Source organism: Vigna unguiculata, chromosome 1, assembly GCF_037176805.1.
Source record: "Vigna unguiculata cultivar grain cowpea cultivar isolate G323 ecotype 2 chromosome 1, ASM3717680v1, whole genome shotgun sequence".
In the NCBI taxonomy this organism is placed as follows: Eukaryota; Viridiplantae; Streptophyta; class Magnoliopsida; order Fabales; family Fabaceae; genus Vigna; species Vigna unguiculata.
In genome coordinates this window covers 48130001-48149118 of record NC_140792.1, presented here as the reverse complement: position 1 = coordinate 48149118, position 19118 = coordinate 48130001, and the positions used below count along the sequence as shown (strand labels likewise).

At 32.5% G+C, this 19118-nt stretch overlaps 3 protein-coding genes across 4 annotated transcripts; 2 read left to right on the top strand and 1 right to left on the bottom strand.

Moving 5' to 3' along the window:
• The first annotated feature begins 1617 nt into the window (after positions 1 to 1617).
• On the top strand, positions 1618 to 4817 carry GCL1 (GCR2-like 1). Of its 2 annotated transcripts, none has more exons than XM_028073299.2 (5): positions 1618 to 1901; positions 2002 to 2180; positions 3191 to 3302; positions 3596 to 4066; positions 4186 to 4817. In XM_028073299.2, exons 1-5 carry the CDS (start codon positions 1749 to 1751, stop codon positions 4504 to 4506), a joined length of 1236 nt encoding a protein of 411 aa, XP_027929100.1. In that variant the 5' UTR covers positions 1618 to 1748; the 3' UTR covers positions 4507 to 4817. The 2 variants fall into 2 exon arrangements, with proteins under 2 accessions (XP_027929100.1, XP_027929092.1); XM_028073291.2 differs by having other exon boundaries at positions 3185 to 3302.
• A 1137-nt stretch (positions 4818 to 5954) lies between these two features.
• Positions 5955 to 12424, top strand: LOC114184678 (uncharacterized). The gene is made up of 15 exons (XM_028072012.2): positions 5955 to 6212; positions 6304 to 6392; positions 6638 to 6704; positions 6809 to 6924; positions 7226 to 7292; positions 7450 to 7498; positions 7625 to 7710; positions 7831 to 8078; positions 8177 to 8232; positions 8549 to 8634; positions 9247 to 9339; positions 9841 to 10171; positions 10358 to 10872; positions 11560 to 11794; positions 11867 to 12424. The coding sequence occupies exons 1-15, from the start codon at positions 6048 to 6050 to the stop codon at positions 12121 to 12123; spliced, it is 2460 nt and encodes an 819-aa protein (XP_027927813.1). The 5' UTR covers positions 5955 to 6047; the 3' UTR covers positions 12124 to 12424.
• A 1026-nt stretch (positions 12425 to 13450) lies between these two features.
• On the bottom strand, positions 13451 to 16866 carry LOC114184761 (ras-related protein Rab11A-like). Its single transcript, XM_028072102.2, has 2 exons — positions 16522 to 16866; positions 13451 to 14035 (listed from the first exon to the last, which is right to left on the bottom strand). The coding sequence occupies exons 1-2, from the start codon at positions 16752 to 16754 to the stop codon at positions 13597 to 13599; spliced, it is 672 nt and encodes a 223-aa protein (XP_027927903.1). The 5' UTR covers positions 16755 to 16866; the 3' UTR covers positions 13451 to 13596.
• Between the last annotated feature and the right edge of the window lie 2252 nt (positions 16867 to 19118).

The following is a 19118-nucleotide window of genomic DNA, read 5'->3' as shown; positions in this document are numbered from 1 at the left end:
CGTTTCATTTGAAATTTTGACATATTTTTAATTTTAATTTTAAAAAATAAATAAATATTGTTATTTTAATTTAATTATATTAAATTTTTTTATGTGTTAAATGTGTTTTTCTAATTTAAGTTAAGGTAATGATGTATTTAGTGTAAATAATTCAAATACTAATTTAAATAACTCAAATAGCGTAAAAATATTTGACACGAAAAAAAATATAGTACATTTCGAATAGAGGGACAAATTCCAATGAATAAAATCTACTCGACCCTTGTATTTATAACTAAAATTTTGAAAAACTTATGAGTTATTGAGATAAAATTCACAAACTATTAAAATCAACTATAAAATTGATACCATCTATATGTACCTATATATAAAATAAGTTTCTTTGTTAGTGTTTACATTTGTTTCTAATTTTACATTGTAATAAATAAAAATTAAATTATAAAATAATTTATTTATCAATTTTATTCTTGAAATGACTTTTTTTAAAATTTAACTCTTTTTTCTCGATTTAATTGTTATTTTTTATTTAATTTTATAACCTATATACCCATATAAATAAAATTTTCATATTTAATTTCTAATTTACCTCTTAAATAAAATTTTTAAATATGAAAATAATTATTTTATCAATTATACCATTTAAATGATCGTTTCTTTAAATTTAACTGTTTTTTTTTATTTGACCGGTTTTTAAACTTAACCACTTTTTTAAATCAAAATATTACGTAGAAAATAGATAAAAGAAATTGCAATAAAATTATAGAATTTATTTATATTAATTTTACAATTATAATAATAACTTTATTAGTTTTTATTTTCATAAAGAAATCACACAAGCTCACTAATAATAAATAAGGATGATATATCTTATAAAAATATAACAACCCATATAAGAATGTTATCACTACATACACATGAGAAAAAAAATACTAAAATTAGATTATATGTATATACTTTATAATTCTTGTATTTTTTCATCACCTTGAGACTCGTTTCAAATAAAAGTAAAGTGAAATTAAAAGAAAAAGTAGGATAGTTTTCTTATATTTAATTCGGCATTCATAAGGATTAGGTAGGACAAGTGTGTTGAGAGAATATTACTATTGTAAAATTAAACGGCGGGAATTTTTTAATTAAAATATTCTGAAACACTGTACAAGTTATATTAATCAGTTTTTCCTCATGTTTATTCAAACTTGTGATGCTTTACACCTTGATTAGACATTAATCTGGTATTAATCTCGTTGAGATTTTCATGGTCCACCTAATCTATAAAGGACATAGAATACAATATACCATGGGAAAAACGGACCAAATTTGTGGTGGGTTTTGTTACCAATTTGAGGGTTTCAAATTGTAATATTCAAATACAAATTAAACATATCAATGGGACACGGACACGGTTTCTGAACATTTTGAGGCCCACACCGGAGGAAAATATCTTATCCAGAACAGCATGTGATTCGCATGTTCTTTACAGTTTCTAGCTAGATCCTTAACGACAAAAGCTGCAAACGTGGCCAGCGGGTGTACCGTATCTCCATACACCGCCACCGCATTGAACTTCTGCTCGACACGTTATGCACCTAACCTTAAGCCCCAGGAATATGTCTGAACAGAAGCAACAAGCGATAATAAATAGGATCATGTTTTGGTGCCTCCACTGTGTTGTATTTATATATTCTCGTGTAACTTGCTCACACTTAACACCACTTCACTCTTTCATTTTTGGGTTCAGTTTCTAGACAATGACGTTCTCAGTAGTCGAAGGTGGAAGCGAAAAGGCCAAACCCAAACCCGAGCCCTCTGATTTGAATACCGAAAGCATGAATCTGACGGCTGAAAACCTTTCACTTCCCTATGAAACATTCTTGAGAGCAGCAACTTCCCTCAAGGACAAGGTTCCTTTCTATTTTTCACTTTCTGCTTATATAGAATGATCTAGACGTTGTTACAGTGGAGCGTGAACCTTAAAAGAAGTGAAAATATGGGTACGAACAGGTTGTGGAGGAAACTTGGAACCGGAGAGACCAGGTTGTTGATCCGACGGTGTATTCGGGACTCTTGGGCACTGCCTTCACTTGTTTGCGGTCGTACCAGGTTACCGGTTGCCGGAACGACTTGCTGTTATGCAGAGATATCGTTGACACGTGTGTCACCGCTGCACGTGCCTCGCTCAGGTATCTTCCATGCTAGGTTTCCTTAATTTTTCGATATGTTTTTTTATTAAGAAGTTTGAAATGTGTCTTTTTTACGGCATTAATTATCCTTTTGTTGAAAAAACTATTTCATGACCGACTAACTAATTGTAACCCATTATTTCTTATACTAAGTCAATTAAAATTTTATTGAATTCTTTTAATGGTTACCCGTACTGTTTTCTTTTATGATAATATGCTTCAACTAATCAATAAAAAAAAAAAAGCATTAGCATTTCCCCTCGTCATTTCTTAAGACATTTCCAACAAATTAAGCATTGTATACTTTTTGGAAAATAATGTTTAGGGCGTGTAACTTTTAATCAAAATAACAAATATTGGTGGTGCGATTTAGATTTTAGAATTAGAATACATGTTGGGATAACAAAGTATGATTAACTATAGTTAAATAATAGCAAAATGAAGATGTAAAATAATGCATGGAATTTTGGTTGGGTGGAAAGTTTGATTCTTTTTTCGACGTGGGTAGGCCATGGATGGTTGTAGTTTCATGATTTGATTTGATATTATAAAAGATATCAAGTTTGGCGTTAGTTTCAGGCAATTTCAGGAGATTCGATTGTGGTAATTCAATAAGATATGAGAATATATATGGGTGACCGAATGCCACACTGGAGATTCTAACTGCACTTTTCAATGTTTTAAGTACTGTAACACCCACTCCAGTAATTTAATTAAAACTTATAAAACTAGAAAGAGTTATAAAACAAACAAATGTGAAATTTTCAACTTTTAATAAAATTTTTTCCTTCAAAGAGGTGTGCTACTAGGATTTCTTGCAAGTTATGTGATGAGTCTCCTATAATATTTGTTTAGTTATATAAATTAATTCATAGCATTACTTTGTTCGACTCAGTCCTATTTTTTTTTTCTTAAAAAACACATGATAATTAACCCTTTTTCAAGGTACATGGTAACAACAGTGGGTCTTCTTATGTTGACATTTTTGGTATTCTTTTCTAAAGCAACAGACACGTGACTTTTTTATGCGGTAGTGGAGGCGTTTATGCGCTTGGTGCCGTCGTTGCCAATTACATGGAGGACCTGAGAAAGCGTGACTTGTTTTTGGCTCTGTTCATTGAGGTAAAATCATGAAAATGAAAATGCACCAAATTCATTTATGTCTGAATTATTTTGTCTCTGTTCTTCAAGGACAACGTTGGCACACCACGTATATCTTTTTTTTGGCGAATTTGTTTGTTTGTACACTTCATGAAGTGATTCGTGGTTCATATTCTTCACTTATAGTGCTTCCATATCTGTTGGAATCTTTGTATCAGACAAGAAGATCTACACTTGAAAAAGATCTACACTATGATTTTATTTTTTCGAACATGTTTTTTTTTTTTTATTACTATGATGGGATTAATGCATAGGTGGCAAAAGAGAAAGCCCTACCAGTAGGACCAGAGGAAGGTGGTTTCGGAATGTCATATGATCTTATGTATGGACGTGCTGGATTCTTATGGGGTGCACTATTCCTAAACAAGCACTTAGGAGAAGAAGCAGTGCCAAAGGACATTCTTGTACCGATCATTGATGCAGTGTTGGCTGGTGGTAGAGCAGGAGCATCTGATATTAAAGAGTGTCCATTGATGTATAGATGGCATGGAACAAGGTACCTTGGTGCAGCAAATGGTCTTGCTGGTATCCTTCATGTGCTGCTTCATTTTCCTCTTCCCAGTGAGGATGCTGAGGATGTCAAAGGAACTTTAAGGTACCTCATGAGTAAGCGTTTCCCTCACAGTGGAAACTACCCCTCCAGTGAAGGGAATCCTAGGGATAAGCTAGTTCAATGGAGTCATGGTGCAACTGGCATGGCCATCACTTTCTGCAAAGCAGCACAAGTAAGACACAAACCTTTTCTTTCCTCTTCGGTTTTCTTACATATCTTACATTGTCGTAATATGACATCAAAATTTGTCGGTAAAATTTTGTCTGTAATTTCACCGATTTGTATTTGTAGGTGTTTCCTAATGACAGAGAACTTCGAGATGCAGCGATAGAAGCAGGGGAAGTTGTGTGGAAAAGTGGATTGGTGAAGAAAATGGGACTTGCAGATGGGGTATCTGGAAATGCCTATGCCTTCCTTTCCCTATATCGACTCACTAAAGAGAGTATTTACGAAGAGAGAGCAAAATCATTCGCTTCTTGCTTGTATGACAATGCAAAATCTCTTGCTCCTGCCAATGGCTATTCACTCTTCCAAGGTCTTGCTGGAACGGCGTGCCTCTTGTTTGATCTGCTTCAACCCCAGAACTCTAGGTTCCCAGGTTATGAATTATAGATTGATGCAGATCAAAAAAGTTTCATGTAAGAGTATGACTGATATGATGTCATAGTAGAAGACAGAATTAAAATAACAGTAACAATAATAGTATAGGTGTTTGTTGACTCAGAATTATGTGATATAACTAATGAATAAACATAGTTTAACCCTCTATCTTTATCTACCAAAACTGAAACCAGAGTGTTCTGAAGTTCTGGAAAAGGCTATTTGTACTTATTATGAGTATATTTTTTGATCATTTGTGAAATATATGTAGATATCAATGTCTAGTCCGGATCAATTTTCAGTAGGATTGTTTTTAATTTTCACCCCGAGTGATTTTCAATTTTAACAATTTTTATTATTATATATATATATATATATATATATATATATATATATATATATATATATATCACTGTTTCTTACTACTGTTTATTATTATTACATCCTGATTTTTTATTATATAAACATGAATAATTACTTCCTGTTGTAATTTTGTGACACTTTACTCGTTTAATTAAAAATACAAAAAAAATATATCAATTTTCTTCAGATTATATTATTCTCACATTTTTTAAGAGCCTTCTTCTTAAATATTGTCAGTACAATTTTAAGAAAATAAAGTTAACAATATTAATATTAAGACATGTAAGGAATGGAATTTTTATTTTTCCTTGTATTGTTATCGGTTTTCTTTTTCCTTCTCTTCTCAAAAGTTTTCTCAATTTTCTTTGTGCAACAAAACCACCAATAAATTATTTGCCACATGCTTTAAGTTGGGAGACAACTTCAAAAGTTATAAGGATATTAATGTCACAAAAGAAAGTGAAGAGATACTTGTATACTTCTCAAAAGAAACCATACAAGAAAGAAGAGAAAAAAAAAATGTGTCAGTATAAAATAAAAGAACTTGTATATCTGTAAGAGAGAATACAAGAAACAAGGGTTAAATAGTAGTTAATTAAAAATAATAAAAATTACACCAGCTACACACTCATAATCATAACAAGATGATTTTATAGAATCACTTTTCATTGTATTTATAAAAGTTAAAAAGATAATATGATACATAATAATATCTCTACCACATATGAATATATTGAAAAACTAGTTTAGATTGTATTGAACCCTTATTATTTCAAGTTTTATAACAAGAAAGCACCAAAGGTTCTAAAATAATAATTATTGAAGTGGTTCTCCAAAACTAAGAAATTGGGCAAATTCTTCCCGCAAATCCATATTTTTAGTCCTTTAGAATTAAAAAATAACTTTCAAATACAATTTAAAAATAAAAAGTAGTTCCTAAACTGCATAACTTGATTTTTTTTTAACTTACAGAGTTGTTTTTAATTTTTGAATTATTTAATTCGAAAACTATTTTTTATTTTTGAATTTTGAAATATAAAAATTATTTTTTTTAAACATTAAGTTTTAGACTATATAAAAAGGCCCAAGCCCATTGCGTTTAACCGCTAATTGACCCGGGATGAATAATGGACTACCACTACCGTGTGCCCCCAAACTGAAACTGAAACTGAAACTGCAAGTGCAACAGCATGGGGAGAGGAAAGGGAGGGAAGAAGAGTCGCACTCAAAGAAAGCATTTCCAAGAGAGCAGAGAAAATGTGTGGAACTCCAAACGTCCTAGATCAGATTCAGATCCTTTTCCTTTCTCCGACCGCTTCGCTACTCAGAACCTCGCTTTCGATCACTATTACAAGGTAAACCAACCTAACCAATGCTTCGCTAAGTAACATACCGTAACTCCTCTCTCATTCTCTCATTTCTTTGATTCTGTTCTTTCTTTTGCAGGAGCAGGGAATCGTGTCATCGCAAGAATGGGATGAATTCGAGCAACTTCTCCGAACTCCTTTGCCTGCAGCATTCAGGATCAATTCCACGTATTCATTTATTTATTTCTATTTAAACTTCTTTTGGATTTTCACCTTCTGTCCAGTGACTGAGTTCAACTGATTTTGAAAATAATCATCTATCTGTAACAGCATTTCAAAGTATAAAATAATTGCACGTGCGTAGTAAAGATAGTCAAATCCGTTTCAGTTTGAATCTAGACTCGTTTATTTCAGTTCCAAGTTACGTTGATGCTTGCTTAAGTTTATTGTGTCTTTTTATTCGGTGATTCCAGTAGCCGGTTTTGCGCGGATATTCGGTCCCAACTAGAGAATGATTTTGTGCACTCTCTTCAGGCTGAGGTATGTCACCGGCAGCAATTTTGTTTAATTATGCTGCTACTGTCGATTTTTCATGTTTAAAGTCTTTGACTCTTTTTCTTATGGTCCTGAATTGTTATATGTAGGTTGTGGAAGGGGATGATACAGAGGCTATTTTACCTTTGCCATGGTATCCTGATAATCTTGCTTGGCATTCGAATTTTTCGCGTAAGCAGCTCAGGAAAAACCAAACACTCGGGAGGTTAGTAAGTTTTGTACATGAGTGGTGTGAATTGAACCTATATTAGTTTGGAACTAGATATGTAGTTCTAATTAACAGCGCAACAGCCAAAAGTTCATATTGATATAGTATGATTATGACTTGATGTTTAGTTATATGACCATGCTTATTTATGACTTTCACATGACTGGTTGGTTGCATTTAGTTATGATTTATGCCTTATATCAGAATGTATTGTTTAGTTAATTCAAATAAATTATGCATAAGTTAGTGCTTATAACTAATATGTCAATTCCTGCTCCCTATTATGTGAATCTCTCAGGTTTCATGAATTCTTAAAGATAGAAAATGAAATTGGAAATATTACAAGACAGGAAGCTGTCAGCATGGTGGGCCAGTTTACGTTTTGTCTATCATTATTCATGATCGTAAAAAAGGACTAGCTCCTGTTCTAGATAGCTGGATGATTTAGTGCATGTATTTTACTTTATGATCTTACATTTCAAAAATTTAACTAGTGGACACAAATGTTTATTTGCTACACAGGTACCTCCCCTGTTTTTGGATGTACATTCAAATCATTTTGTACTTGATAGTAAGTAACTTGTGCTGTACTGAAGTGGATTTTGTCACTTTTCCCATTTTTTTGTGCTATTTTGTTTGTTTGCAATGCATATTTTAGTACTTCTAACTATTTTTCTATTTGATTGCTTTTATTCAGTGTGTGCAGCACCAGGTTCAAAAACATTTCAATTGCTTGAGATTTTACACCATTCAACTAAAGTAGGATCTCTGCCCGATGGAATGGTTTGTGTCTGTGTGCATAATGTTATTTTATTTGTTTCCTAGACAAAACAGTCTAGCAAATAAGGTCTGTCCTTATCAGGATTCATGTGCTTTATTAATTAGTCTATGCTTAATAATCAGGTTATAGCAAATGATCTAGATATCCAAAGATGTAATCTTCTCATTCACCAAACCAAACGGATGTGCACAGCTAACCTGATTGTCACCAATCATGAAGCTCAACACTTCCCAGGATGTCTCTTAGAAAAACATTATGATAAAATGGAGCTAGATCAAGAAGGCCAGTTATTATTTGATCGGGTTCTGTGTGATGTCCCATGCAGTGGAGATGGTACCCTACGTAAGGCCCCTGATCTCTGGAGGAAATGGTAATTTTGTTCCTTTCCTGTATGCATTCTTCTTCCTTCTTTTTCTTCAACCACCATATGCTATTTCTTGGCTTAAGACTGATTTTTCTTGTATAAAGGAACACAGGGACTGGAAATGGCCTTCATAACCTACAAGTTCTAATTGCAATGCGAGGTACATTTTTCTCAATCACAATCCCTATAGTTAAATTGAAGTTACATTCATGGTTGATTTAGTAGAGAAGTTCTATTGACTATTGAAGTTGACAAGCATTCTTTTTCTTTATACAAACAATTTATTTCTGTGCATTTTTAGTTTTAGTTTGAACTGACGGTCTCTTGTTCCTCTGGTTCAATTTTTTTTTTTTTCCGTATGGTACTTGGATCAAACTACTGCTATTATTATTATAGATACAGATGAGTATAGGGTGAATAAGAATTCGCTACCAAAACGATGTTGGCAAACTTAATCACTCTATTAACGTTATTAGGTGTATCTTTACTTAAAGTTGGTGGAAGGATGATTTATTCAACCTGCTCAATGAATCCTATCGAGAATGAAGCGGTTGTGGCAGAGGTAATCAGCTCTGAAAGCTCTGAAATTATATTTCTTGCCAGCTATGCTATCTAGCTTGTCCAGTTATGGGCATTTCTATTGAAGTGTTTTATTTTCATACGATGAAGTAGATACTTTATGCTTTTATATGTATAATTTGTTCCTTCATTGATACGTCACTCCTTTATCAGGGATCAATTGGTTGCTATCTTATATATTCAATGGATATTTATTTTTTAGAAGAAATACGAATATAGCCTTGATTTCAAAGAAGTATTTGATAGAAACGTGTAATTTAATTAATGGAAGCTAACTGGGGCTAACTATCAATAGTTCTATCGCATCCACTCTTTGGTATTACTACAAATCCTTCTGTGGTTGCTTTTGTAGCTTGTGGTTATGAAGGAAAAACTCCATCTGAGATGTCCCCACTTTATAATAATTTGTCCACAATATAAGAATTTACTTTTTGTTTATTCAACATTAATAGTTCTTCTTTTTATTTGAAAAAATAGTTGGAGTTTTTCCTTATTAAAAAAAAAATCATGTTCAATGCTTTGGTCTTGGCACCTACTAGAATATATTAACATTGTTTGTAGCACTTAAGTATTTTCCCTTACGTACCAATTGCAGGTTTTGCGAAGGTGTGGAGGGTCCATCGAACTTGTAGATGTCTCTAGTGAACTTTCCCAACTCACTCGTCGACCAGGTCTCAAGAGATGGAAGGTTTGTTTTTTCTGTGACTATTTGTTGCCTTGTGTTTTAAAGTTTGAAGATAAAACGTGTAATGACTACCAATGGATGTTTTGATTGGCTTATACATGGCAAATTCGAGCATGCATGACTCTTCTTTCTGGGGCTTAGAAGGAGAAAATGTCTTCATTACTTATTATAATGAATTAATTATTTCAATTTTATTGTGTCACATGGCCTGTCATTCTTGTGGTTGGCTCATTTTTTAGTTGTGTTTTAGTTGTTAATTCCTTGTAATTGATTACTGGGATGTCAGTCAACTTGTACCCAAGTTCACATTCCTGGTAAAACATTAAATTTCAAACTTTCTGAATAGAAAAATATTATGTATACCCAAATAAAACTTGCATTTCTAACAGAAGATGTGTGATTATTGTGTAGTTAATTGAATGCAGTACTCTAGAATAGAAGGGTTTAAGGTTGTTATGCTGTTGTGTGCATTGACATGCGTCTGAAGATGGTTTGGATGTGCAGGTATGTGACAGAGGCAAGTGGTTCATCTCCAGCAAAGACGTTCCCAAGCTTCGTAGAAATGTAGTTCTTCCCAGCATGTTTCCAAATGGCGGAAGCTATCAGGATGTTGGTGATAGTAATTCTAATGTCATCATTGAAGGTGATATTAATACTGATGATGTTAAGGGACATAGTGAAGATGATATCCAAGCAATGGAGAACCCTGCTATGCTCGAATTTACTGAGGAAGATTCTGATTTCCCACTAGAGCGGTGCATGAGGTTTGTGCCTCATGATCAGAACACTGGGGCCTTCTTTATTGCTGTTCTGCAGAAAGTTTCTGCTCTTCCTGGTAATTTCTTTTATGATTTTAGTTGTTTTTCTCTCTCAAATCCTGACTAACAGAGTCAAGGAATTCTAGTGGATATTGGGAATAACTCTTCCTTCAAGCAGCCTCTTTTAAATGCTAACATATTTTGTGTCCAGTCTATGCCTTTTCTTGCCATAATAGGTTTGTGATTGTTGTCCCTTTTTGCAGCAATCCAGGTAAAACCTAGAAAAGAAGTTGGGAAACAGGTTGACACAGCAAACCAGGGCAATGAGGATTCACACGAACTGCATGTTAATCCATTGGAAAGTATACCTGAAGGAATTTCAGAGGCTAATATAGATGAAAATGAACCTAATGAAACAGATTTGAAGGTTAATTCTGTTGCATGTGAAGAAGCGGATTTCAAGGAAGCCCAAGAACCCTGCAGTGTAGAAATCATAACAAAGAATACTCCAGGCAAAAGGAAGCTACAGTTTCAAGGAAAATGGAGAGGCATTGATCCTGTTGTCTTCTTCAAAGATGAAGGAGTTATTGACAGCATAAAGGCATTTTATGGCATTGATGATCAATTTCCATTTAATGGTCACCTTGTAACAAGAAACAGTGATACAAGTCACGTGAAAAGAATTTACTATATATCCAAGTCAGTCAAAGATGTTCTGGAGTTGAACTTCTCAGTGGGGCAGCAACTTAAAATAACTTCTGTTGGCCTGAAGGTTTTTGTAAGTATATTATCATCTCAATTATAAATGTTTGTGTTATTATTGTAATTTTTAAGTTGATTTATTTATAACATATGCTTATTATTTTCAATAAAGTGAGAACATGTATAAAGTGGGAACGTAGTAATTTATTTACCGTAGATATATGTTGTAGATAATTTAGTTCAACTAAAAGATGGAAACTTTCTCTTTTCTCTTTACTTTCTCTTTTCAGAGAACCAAAATCCTTTTAAATAATTCCCTATGCAGTAGTGAAAACAGTGTCATTTGAGGACACAGATCAGGTTGAAACTTGTGTGGGTAAAGGTTACCATCTATTTATATAAATAAATTTAGTCAAACTGAGTTACATTGACAAAATTATAGTGTATAAAAACACAAATATTAAAATAGTAGCATGACTTGTTAGTGTTAAGATTCCTATTTCTGTTTTTCCTGACTCAGTTTAGAATATTTTGTGGGATATGAATCATGGTAAACAACTGGGGTGTGAGATTTCTTTTTGCCGTGATAATTGATATGGGATTGCTGTGATATAAAGCCTTGATAGTTTGTTTGAATTTTTATAAAAAACTAATTACTTGTAAACAATCAGTGGCCTGCCCTCAACTGTATGTGACAAATGAGTTATTTGATTAGCTCTCTTGTGAATAAGTGAAAAAGCTTGCCAATGTCATCATCATACAGGAAAGACAAACTTCATGTGAAGGAAGGTCTGCACAATGTTCTTTCCGGATCACTTCTGAAGGATTGCCCCTTATTCTCCCTCACATCTCCAAACAGATTCTATGTGCATCTGCGATAGATTTCAAGCATCTTCTGCAGTATAGAGCTGTAAAATTTGCAGATTTTGTGGATGCCAAGTTCGGAGAAAATGCTGCAAACCTAATGCCGGGCTGTTGCGTGATAGTTCTGGGTGAAGGTATGCACCGGCATGATCAAAGAGTAAATGCCAATCAGCCAGACTCTATTTGACCTTCTTCTTTCTTCGCAGGAAGCAGAGCTGGTACAGGGACCCTCCAAGTGGACGAGTCTACTGTAGCCATTGGATGCTGGAAGGGTAGAGCAAGTTTGACTGTGATGGTTGGTGCATTGGAATGCCAAGAACTGCTCCAAAGGCTTTTAATGCGTCTAGATACACAAACAGAAAAGGACTCCTCCATGCATGAGGACCAACCGTCTGGTACCAAGGGAGATGAAGCACAAGTGGAAAACGGTAAAATTGAAGACGTGGGAGTTACTGGGTGTTAGAAAAAGGTGAATAATTAACGGATATTTAATATTTTTCACTGATTACTTGGAGTAGTCAATCTAGGTTTTTACTAATTTATTCACAGCTCGTATCCTCATGTTTCCCACTTAACTTAACTCTCTCATCCTTCTTACAAAAAGGCATTTTGCAGAAATTAAGGCCGTTGGTCCACCTGTGTAAGTTATGAATTTATTTTCTATTCATTTTTCTCGTCGTGTTATTTATATAGCCAAGTTAGCACACAGACTTTGCTCAAATTTGTATTAATACCTTTTAGTGAGTTTACCAGAATTGCTTATACTTGACAGAAGCGTCCATTTTACTTAACCAGCACATTTTATGAGCATTGGAAAGTTGTTCTAGTTGCATGTTAGGGAAACGCGAGATCACTGGTTTTTGTGAAAAAAAAAAAGGTCTTAACCAATGTCTGTTTGGGTATTTTAAAGTTAAACTTTCATTTTTCTCGTTGTCAATTAGATTTATTTTTGTATTTTCTCAGTATTATATAGTGATCTTCACGCATAGCGCACAAGATTGAAATTGATTTAATTTAAAATCTTGCAAATTTTTAATAGTTGAAGTACTATTATTACAAATGCATTATCAGCTTTCAATTTAAACGAGAAGCTATTTTTGTTTAAGATTATAATAATTACTACTTTATAAATTTAAAATACATTTTATTTATTATTATGTTGTTTTATTTTAAAGTTTAACAAATTATATTGTCTTTAAAATATTAGAATTATATTATTGTATGTGCTATTAAAACAGTAGCTTTATCTGGAAATGTCATCCAAGACCAAGGACTTTGGTATCAATCCCACAAGATTTATTATTCTAGATCTATCAAGACCAGGGACCTTTGTTATACAAACTTACAAATCTTACAACAATGTTGATTAAATTGATTCTTGAACTTAAAGAACTATTTGTGCAAATTAACAAGAATTATGGCATCAAGCTAAGGCTATGGGTATGGCATTTTATAATAAACTCTATTCCGAGTCTAACAAAGTTACTACCAAAGAATTAAGCTTAAATCAGTACCACTATTTTGTTATATTTTCTGATTAAAATAGTTTTATTTTAAAATCCAGCATAACAAAGGTGAGCATTGATTAATGAGATGAAACTTTAATCTAATTGAAAAAATAACAATAAACATATCTAAAACAGCACGTCTAAAGTCAAGGAAGACCAGCACCGTCAGGATGATGATTGTCTGTCCGCCTTACATGTATTCTATTCCTACTAACAGATAAAAACAGCGCAATTAAGTTGTCTCCTATGTTATACCACGAAAATTTTAATTACTTCCCTCTCTTGATCTTAATGAGCAACTCATGCAAAATAAATTTTAAATAATGTAAAAATATACAAAACGAAATGCACCAAATTAATAAAAATTGGTGATAAGAACACAAGCATGAAATCTAGAAAATTTAAACAAATTATAAATAAAGTCAGGATTACTGACAACACATGTTCCCCTTGGGGATTTCTTGAGCAGGACCAGGAACGATAATCTTCTTGCCAGACAGAGATGCTGAGTTGCCATTTCCCTGACTATCACCAGCCGCTAGGTTCTTCTTGTTAACAATGTTGAATATTTCTGTCAAAACCGTCATGAAGGCTGTTTCAACGTTAGTCGATTCCAGTGCCGAAGTCTCCAAGAAAAATAAGCCTTCTTTCTCGGCAAATTCTTTTGCATCGTCTGTGGGTACTTGACGCTGGTTCTCCAGATCACTTTTGTTTCCTATAAGAATAATGACTATATTCTTATCTGCATGGTTTCGCAGTTCTTCTAACCAGCGAGGTATGTGATCGAAGCTTTGACGTTTTGTGATGTCATAAACCAGCATTGCCCCGACAGCACCTCTGTAGTATGCACTTGTGACTGCTCTATATCTGTAGAATAAAATCATTTATATGTCAGGTCAAACCGCAATCAGTGTTCGGAGTAATGGTACGTTAACCATGGGTATTGGGTATCATAAAATGATCAGAGATATAAACTTGACAACAGTGTGATGATTGAAAAAGCACATACAACCTAAAAATATACACCGTACAAAAAGATCACAAACACAGCATATTAAAATAACTAGGCTGAAAATATACATACTGCTTTAACTTTAAACTTGACAATATACCAATGATTATCCATACAGAAATATACATAACCTTTCTCGAAAGAGTTAAACTAATTGAGTGATAAGCTCTCAGGTTTCCGATTTAGTAAAAAAAAATAAAACTAAAGTACTCTCTACAAATAAGATTGCATCCAACATGCTCTGGTAAGATTGTCTACTGCAGAGGATATTATATAGTGGGCGGCCAAAGAAGTAAGAAAATGATAATTTTTTAATTTAAATTTGTGGGTTAAACTTTTAGCAACACAAACGAGCCCCTTTCATGTGCAAACATTTTGCATAAATTCATAATCTATACACACTACTTATGTGGATGGTAAGTTCAGTCACAGATACTTCTGTTTCTGTTGAAATGTACGTGAGTTTTACACCCAACGATTCTGTTATACTACAAAGCTGAGAAATAACTATTTTAAAAGAACAATCCCATGGAAATTGGGCAATGATGACAGCTAATTATAAACGTAGAAAAAAAATCAATATACTCCTAATTGCTTTATAAATTTGATTTCTCTCTCTTGTGAGGAATGAAATAAGCTTATAAACAAATTCGCACATGAATTTTGCATCTATAGGCATTAACAAGAATTATTTCACAAAAGATACCAGAAATTGAAAAAACGGTTTTTAGAATGGTACAAAATATAATCATAGGCCTACCTACTAACAACGTGTTTGTTCTCACTTTGTGTACAACCAGAATTCCTTCAATGGGCAGGTTTAACACAAAAGTTTGTATAGGTAACTCTTGACCTTCAGGTCCATTACACAGGTATTCTCCTCCCAAATACACACGCATTAACAGTGCAACACAGATTCAAACACGGAACAGAAATTTGTAGGAATCATTTCTAAGGATTTTATTAGGTTATCTAGACAATTCAATCTGATTACTATAGTCTCGAAGTTCTAATAGCACACTATATATGAACTAGGAATATTCTAACAGATATGTCACTTCCAAGTGAAGTTCTAATACGTCCCATGAAAGGGCGTATAAACTGAGAGAGGGCAGTCCGGTGGCACATTCATCTTTACTTGTGAAAATTATTATCCTTCATTCATAAGTATGTTTGCCTTTGAGTTCATCACAGTGCACATCAATACTCAAATTGTCTCAAAGAAAACCTTGACAGCCCCAAAACAAGTTGAGAAAAGGGATGTTGTTCTGACTTGGTCCAAACGAAATTGGCAGGTGATCTTAGACAATTATGATCGCTATTAATCTTTATATATAAGACACAGTTAAGCATTATTAATTCCTTTTTGTAATTATAAAACTTGAATGTATTGCATAAACATTGACGGGAACCAAAGACACGGAAATCTAAATAGTTTGAGTCCTAATAATTTCTTCCCAATTCTGGTTCCAAATGGTCCAATTAGGTCACCCCTCTGACCACACACGTCCAATCCATAACAATAGATAGTTATCTTATATGTAAAATAATCAACAGATAATCTTCTAATCCTTTAAAGATAAGATGGAGATAATTCACTTATCACTAAGAATAAGTTCAAACAGACTAATACCTCATCAACTCACATGAGATAGGCTATCTATTTGTCCCTCAACTCCGTACTCAAACATCCACCGACTAGAATCGTAGAGTTCTTGCCACATCCAACAAGACATCGAGGTACACGATCCCTACCCTTGTGTTTGTCCCGAACAAGTGCAAAAAGGTTGGTGACAATATGAAGTTAGGTTTTAATTTCTAACCTCTGTAGTTGCCATTCGTCAAACTATTTCAAGGAACATGCAATCAACGATAGCACAGATATTAAACTCCAAAGTTCAAGATCCTTCTCCCACAAGCAAAACATTCCAAGTCAAACTCAGTTTGACTTACTACTACAGACTAAGTTGGCGGAAAACACGAAGGTGGTCACTAAAAAAACAAATCCAAGGATCAATTCTTCCGTCGGCCACGACCAGACGAGTAGATCAACTCAGCAAACAAATCTAACATCTAAGTATCTAACTCAGAGTTAAACTGCGTAATAATTCGCCGCGATCAGAGCATACAGAAGGTGCGCACTAATCAGTAACTATTGTTTCAAAGGCATATCAAGCAACGGATACAATACGTCGCGAAACCTAACAAGTCAAAAAGATCTACAAAATCCTCCACTAAAATCCTCTAGGTTTTACTTCAAACAAACAGCGAAATGAAACAAGCAGAAAATAACAGAGTATAGTGTAGATATAGTTGAAGAGAAGTAGAAGAGATAGAGAACCGTTCTTGTCCCGCAGTGTCCCAGATCTGAGCCTTGACGCTCTTGTGCTGAATCACCAACGTGCGGGTTTGGAACTCGACACCGATTGTGGCCTTCGAATCCAAGCTGAACTCATTTCTGGCAAATCGCGCAAGTATCTGCGACTTCCCCACCGCTGAATCGCCTATAAGCACCACCTTGAACACGTAATCTACCTTTTGGTTCGCGTCTCCGTAGCCTCCTGCAGTAGCCATTATTCAGGTAAAATGCACTTTCTCCTTCTTTCTCACTCCCAAATTTGTGGCTCTTTCTATTTCAAATTGAGCTTGGTCGGCGATTGATTAAGCAACTGTTTAATGTTTAGCTTAATTTGGAGGTTTGTTAAGTGTGGAGTAGAGTAGTAGTGGGATTCACATGACACGTGGCCGCATGGTATTGGGCGCTGGTCCCTATAAGCTTGATTGATTCTATTGAGAATAAAATAAAATAAAATTGTGTAGTGAAAGGGAGGGAAGAATGGTTGAAAACAGCTTTATTACAGTGATAACAGTTGTCAAAAAGTGTGGCCAGCGAATGTCTTTGCATCGGGTGGAGTTATCTCGTTGATCGTCTTTGACGGCAATTTCTTCTTTATATTTTTTTATTCAATACACATGGGGAAATGTAATCTCTATTCTTTTAATATAAATATATAAATATATATATATATATAAAATATAAATAAGCCTAAATAATTATTTAAATAAAAAATATTTCAATTATTGTTTTAATATAATATTTTTTATTTGTTTAATTGAGTATAGTTTTTAATAAATAAGTGTGCGTTCATTTTTTACTAGTTATTATATATATAAATATATATTTATTTAATAACAAAATTTAATCTGGTATGCAATTATTTTAAATTTACAAAAATAGTAAAACAAATGATTGAGTCATGTATATTAACATTAATTTTCTTTTTAATAAACACGAAAGGTATAAGTATTAATTTAATTCAAATAATGATAATAAAATAAAATAAAATGTACAAAATTATACTTTTTCCTTATTATATTAAAAATGAAATGTATTAATATTATTTTTATTATATTTATCCTAATGATAATAATACAATGCGAAAACAATGGTAATGATATTTCAGTCAGTGTTTTCTTAACACCCTGTTAATTGTAGAAAATTCAGTATAATTATGTTATGAGATTATGTATGCTTTTAGTAAAGGTGTTGGAAATATGATGGTTCGAAATTAAGATGAAAAAGATGCATAATGTTGCATTATAATATGCTCCAAAGATTACAAAAATAATTTAAGTACTATATATATTATTTATGAAGGAATTATCATGCATGTGCATTTAGATCATTTGAAGGTGTTGAACTCCAATTAGATGAGGATCTCTATCCCTACCTTTCCACAAAACATGACATTTTCAATTCAAATTAATGCTAATGAAAACTAAGATTTTTCTATTTAGACCATAAAGAATGTATGCAACAAATGTCTAATAAGTAACACAATATGAGAATCTATTTAATACATACATTATACATAACTCAAACAACATTATTTGTGGCATTAATAAAAAGTCACAACTAACGTCAATAGAACAATAATCACACATAAAATATTGATTAAAAAAAATTGATTAATGTTAATTAAAAAATAATATTGATTGATATATTAATGTGAAGATTGTGTTTAATCAAAACATGTTATCAAAGAAAAAAAAAAGTCTAATATCACATAAACAAATAACAATAACTCATATAAAAGTAATATCACATAAACAAATAACAATAACTCATATAAAAGAAAGGGTAATCATAAAAAATAATAGTGATTAACTTCAATTAGAAATAAATCTCTAATAAGACTATGGCATCTCAACCTAGATCAAAACATGAGTTTTAAATAAAAGCCGAGTAGATAACCTTCCAATACTAAGTCAATTAAGAGAGAAAATAAAAATGCAAATATGAAAGACAAGAAATTTTTAATATTTTTTTTACCCTTTTAACTGAAGTTTAAAAATATTAAATTGTAATTAATAAATTACATTCATAAATTTTTTTAAATTTCAATGTTTTCAAACAATGTATTTTATTGAAACGGCTCATTTTTTAAAAAAACAACTATTATCTAAAAGATCTTTAATGTACTATAAATTTTAACTTATCTATATTATAGGAATTTAAAAGTAATAAGAAAATAATATTTATATTTATAAAAAATTTTGAAATATAATATTTTAAATAATTCAAAATTCAAAATTAAAACATAAAATCAATACAATTTTTTATTATTTTTAATAATTAACTTGTTATCATTTTATTTTGTTTTCCAATAGTTCTATATTTGAATATTTTTTCATTCATGACTCAGTTTTAAGTTTAAAGTCACCATTTTTGCTACAAGGTTTCTTCACTAATTTAGTTGAGAATTTATATAAACGATTTTTGTTACAGAAAAATTTACCATAATGTTGATATTCCCTTCAACAAAGAAAGAAAAGTTATATGTGATGAGAGAAACAAAAGTTCAATAACCAGCATACGAGATAAAAGGTTTATAAATTCTGAAGAATTTTAGTGACTTTTTATTAAAAGTCACATGT

Coding starts and splice junctions, on each gene's coding strand:
- GCL1 (XM_028073291.2), top strand. CDS start 1,749: ATGACGTTCTCAGTAGTCGAAGGTGGAAGCGAAAAGGCCAAACCCAAA. Junction 2,181..3,184: donor GCTGCACGTGCCTCGCTCAG/GTATCTTCCATG, acceptor TCTTTTCTAAAG/CAACAGACACGTGACTTTTT. Junction 4,067..4,185: donor CTTTCTGCAAAGCAGCACAA/GTAAGACACAAA, acceptor TTGTATTTGTAG/GTGTTTCCTAATGACAGAGA.
- LOC114184678 (XM_028072012.2), top strand. CDS start 6,048: ATGGGGAGAGGAAAGGGAGGGAAGAAGAGTCGCACTCAAAGAAAGCAT. Junction 7,293..7,449: donor GACAGGAAGCTGTCAGCATG/GTGGGCCAGTTT, acceptor TTTGCTACACAG/GTACCTCCCCTGTTTTTGGA. Junction 11,795..11,866: donor CGTGATAGTTCTGGGTGAAG/GTATGCACCGGC, acceptor CTTTCTTCGCAG/GAAGCAGAGCTGGTACAGGG.
- LOC114184761 (XM_028072102.2), bottom strand. CDS start 16,754: ATGGCTACTGCAGGAGGCTACGGAGACGCGAACCAAAAGGTAGATTAC. Junction 14,036..16,521: donor GACACTGCGGGACAAGAACG/GTTCTCTATCTC, acceptor TTTATTCTACAG/ATATAGAGCAGTCACAAGTG.